Raw genomic sequence first — 4,270 nt, 5'->3', positions numbered from 1 at the left:
CTGGTCATTTACCATCAAACCATATGTTTTGGCCCTTCTGGGTCCCATTTCAATGGATACCCAGTGAGCTTCCACGTGGCAACTCTTCGTGCCTTCACGCCTTCTCTGTTGGAGTTGACCAAGAGAGGGAGAGAGATTCTAGGCCCCAAAATGACTAGCTTCATAAAATTATACACTTAAGATGATGAGAAGGTCCACCATGAATAAGACTGAATAAATTTTCAAATTTTTCTTCGAGAGTGCCCTTTTTTTTTTTTTTTTTTTTTTGAATGAATAAAATTCAATAGACACAAAAGAATACAATGAGACCCAAGAAGAAGGGGGAGCCAAAGAAACAAGGAGAAGAAAAAAGACATCATACCTATTTCTAGGAGATTCAAAGTAGGAGCTAGTCTGAAAATCGAGCTTGCTTTTAATTTCAAAAAAATAGGGAGTTGCAGAATTGTAGAAATGTTCTTGACTTCCTAGACCATCTTCTCAAGTTTCATTTTATCAAAACATGACAGATGACTACGCAAAACACAAAGTTACCCATGTCCCTTATGCTTTGATAATTAGCTTTGTATCATTTATAAACAATCAATTCAATCCCTCTCATGTTGTCAGTCTGTGGTGATCACAGAAAATTGATCCTATGGAATCCGCTAAAATTAATCTGAATTAAGCATTTTTGTGATGGTCATGAGACTACTAAGGAGCAACATCATAATCTGATTTGAGTTTCTGAAACCCTTAAAATCATGGCATAAGGGCAAAAGAGACATTTGCCAAGAGAGGGAACTGACATGTTTGGCATAAAAGAAAATCCATTTTTGAGATACCATTCACAATAGAATAAGAGGATAAGCCCCATAAAGACCTTAATATAATATTGTCTAACTATTTTGTGGGAACTCATATATAGTCATCCTTAAGAACACATAAATCCAATTGACAGCCAGAGGAGGAGATGAGGATTGGCTCTCCACTACCATGAACCTAGAGAAGCTCATCATCCTTTGTTTGTTTTCCTTGTTTTAAATCAAACCCATTCCTCTCTTTTTAGTTTTCAGTCATCATCTTCTAAACTGATCTCAAAAATGGAACTTCAATTCCAACCACAGCAGCAACTGCATCAACAAGGAGAGCTTTCTGTTAATAAAGGAAACAAAATCAAGGGGAGAGGAAAGACCAGTGGCAACAAGAAGTTTGTTGGAGTAAGACAAAGACCTTCTGGGAGATGGGTAGCAGAGATCAAGGACACTACACAGAAGATAAGGATGTGGCTTGGCACATTCGAGACCGCGGAAGAAGCTGCTCGAGCATACGATGAGGCCGCCTGCCTTCTTCGGGGATCCAATACTCGCACCAATTTCATCACCCAGGTCTCCTCCAATTCCCCTCTCGCATCCCGAATTAGGAACCTCCTTAATCATAAGAAAGGTCTAAACCAGCAGGTTAATAATACCTCCTACAGTACTAACAACAATACCACTACCACCTTCACAACTACACCACCTTGTACTAATAGTACTGGGACTATTATTAGTACTAATAGCAGCAGTATCAATGATGGTTGCGTCTCTTATGAGAAGATTCAGGGGAAGCAGATATCTGATGATGCATATAGACCAGATTTAAGCAATTGTAGCAAACACTTTGATCTGGGTTCTTCACAGTCTGAACTCTCATGCATATTTAGTCCAGCATTTGATCGGTATCCAGTGACCCAAGGAGGGTTGGAATTGCCAAAAAATGTTGGCTTTCCTGAGACACAGGAATCAAACATTATGGACTTGGAAAGGATGAGAGTAGAGAGACAGATATCTACATCACTCCATGCAATGAATGGGGGGGTGCAAGAATACTTGGGTACTGTTCATGATTCAACTGACGCTTTCTGGGATCTCCCCCCTCTCTGTCAGTTGTTCTGTTCAATTTGATCCTTGGTTATCTCTCTCTCTCTCTCTCTCTCTCTCTCTCTCTCTCTCTCTCTCTCTCTCTCTCTTTATGCTTCTTAACGAGGAACTTGTAATGTTGCATGGTTTTGTATTGGATGCAGAAGTTCCAACGAAAAAGGGATCTTCAAGGTAAAATGAACTGTGAAATTTCCTTGTGGTTAGTTCTTACCATTTTAACATTTCTTGTGCAAGAATTATTCAAAATATTTCACTCTCATCAATCAGGAGAATCCTCTGATCACTCAACTACTCAGCAACATAACATTATTTAAAGCAACTACTATGTCTATCTGTTTTCTAATTTCTCCATTATTTTTTGTTAAAGAAAAGGTTTAAGATACTTCCCATATAACATAACTCGGGTATGATCTCATGGGTTGGGTGGGGGAGAGCCCTTAACACTTTTTAGTTAATCACTGATATATGGATGGTCACTATAATTTAGAGGTCATCACAGGGGGAGTAAGCTAAGGAGGTATCATCAAAAACTAAAGGAATGAGAAGCAATACCCAGGGAGTTAATGAAATATTTTATACATAGACATAATGAGCAATATTGAGTTCTAAGTGGTTTCTAGTGTATCTGATTCACTTCTGCAACTCTTCATTGTATGAATTTTTCAGAGAACAAGTGGTTCATGTAGAGACAGGAAGGCATACTCTCTGGATTTTCTTTGTTGCCCTGTACGTAAATTGGTTCGATTCCTGATCAAAACGAATCAGTCACAGATGCCCTTGTAATTTTATTTTTTTTCATTATAAGAAAAAAAATATTTATTTTATATCGGCCGATCCCTATCAACCAAACATCAGTCACAGATCATATACGAATCAGTCGATGTCGATTCCTAAATGTGTGAATGGAAGCAAGGATCAAAGGTCCAAGAGCAGATCGGGTTCACGTACCAAAATGTATGAGAATGACCCTGATTCGAATATAGCATCAATTTTCTCTCTTTATTTAATAGATTCTAAATCTACGGAACAGGACACGTAAGAGAACATTCTACTAAGTGAATCTGATCCGTTCACCACTGAATCATCCAAGAAATGCCTTTGAAACGATTAGTGGGAACACAACAGATAAAATTGGGCAGCTGCCTGGGTTGTTGCAGGAACTTTCGTGGAACGAGACCAGGTAGGTAGCAACAAAATTTCTTGGAAACTGATCTCAGGGTCTACCCCACATAGGCGGCAACGTCGATGTTCAAGGGAAATAGAGGTGTTCTTTCTCCGTAGCCTTCCAAGAGATTTCCCGGATTCTTCGACCCACCCAAATCCAAAAGAAATTGTGGCACCAGGAGTGGTTTTTGATTCCAGAAATTACAACTTACAAGTCTATATAAGCTCAAATCCAATCCAATCCTGAAAACCCCAGAAAGACCCAAAGGAAGAAGGCTTTAATTTGTACAATTGGGTTAAAGATGCTGCTCAAAAATCAGGCACGAGATCGTGTTGGCGGAGGAGCCACTGGGACTTCTTCAGCTTCTGTGAAGTACCTGCAGAATTCTTCTTGTAAGCCCCTTCCTACTCCTCCTCCTCCTTCTTCTCCTCCTCCTCTTTCTTCTTCTTCTTCTCCTCCTCCTCCTCCTCCTCTTCCTCTTCCTCCTCCTGCTCCTCTTCTTCATTATCCTCCTCCCCAACACTCTATTTCTTCCTTGCTTCCTTCAACAGCATCTGAAACTACTACTGATGGTCCCAAACAAAAAATTCAGACGGTTACAAAAGGTAGTCAAAGCAATAAGAATTCAGGGAGAATCAAAATTGGAAATATCAGCAACCAATTTAATCCAGCTACCATGGGCGCTAAAACACAGCCATTCCGCTCTCTTGACTTTCAGTGCGTTGAAGATGGTGGTACTCAGATTAATGAAAACACTGGGGATATTGAAATAGGGAATTGGGGTTGAAGGCAAGCTGGCTTCAAGCTCTGAAATTCTCAGATATCTTTCATTCGGAGAATGTAAAATAAATTTGTGTTCATGTACTTTTTTTTTTTTTTCGATTAGTCTGTAAAAGATTAATCTGTTTGTAAGTTACTAGCTTTATAATTGGATTTGGGGCTTTCTTCCATATCTCATCAAATCAATGAGAGCGATCGATTCTAAAATCTGGTGTTAGATCCCTCCAGAAAATGTATAGAACAGAAGCTATAAAAAATCCAATGCCAACCCACGAAACTATTCATTGCATATTGAAGAAACTCGATAAGAACAGGCGTGGCAGGGCAGGGGGAAAAACAATGATTGTTGGCTTCCTTCCCGATCCTGCAGTTGATGCTAAAATCTGATTGTAAAATTTACCTGATTATTCTTTTCTATGTTTTTTTT

At 39.3% G+C, this 4,270-nt stretch overlaps 1 protein-coding gene across 1 annotated transcript; it reads left to right on the top strand.

Moving 5' to 3' along the window:
- The first annotated feature begins 1,079 nt into the window (after nt 1–1,079).
- Nucleotides 1,080–1,922, top strand: LOC122088515 (ethylene-responsive transcription factor ERN1-like). Its single transcript, XM_042657804.1, has one exon. The coding sequence runs from the start codon at nt 1,080–1,082 to the stop codon at nt 1,920–1,922; it is 843 nt and encodes a 280-aa protein (XP_042513738.1).
- Nucleotides 1,923–4,270: the final 2,348 nt, after the last annotated feature.

The sequence above is a fragment of the Macadamia integrifolia genome, chromosome 9, assembly GCF_013358625.1.
Source record: "Macadamia integrifolia cultivar HAES 741 chromosome 9, SCU_Mint_v3, whole genome shotgun sequence".
NCBI lineage: Eukaryota > Viridiplantae > Streptophyta > Magnoliopsida > Proteales > Proteaceae > Macadamia > Macadamia integrifolia.
This window is presented reverse-complemented; position numbering and strand designations above follow the sequence as displayed.

Excerpts from the sequence above, each read along its gene's own strand:
- LOC122088515 (XM_042657804.1), top strand. The coding sequence starts at position 1,080 with ATGGAACTTCAATTCCAACCACAGCAGCAACTGCATCAACAAGGAGAG.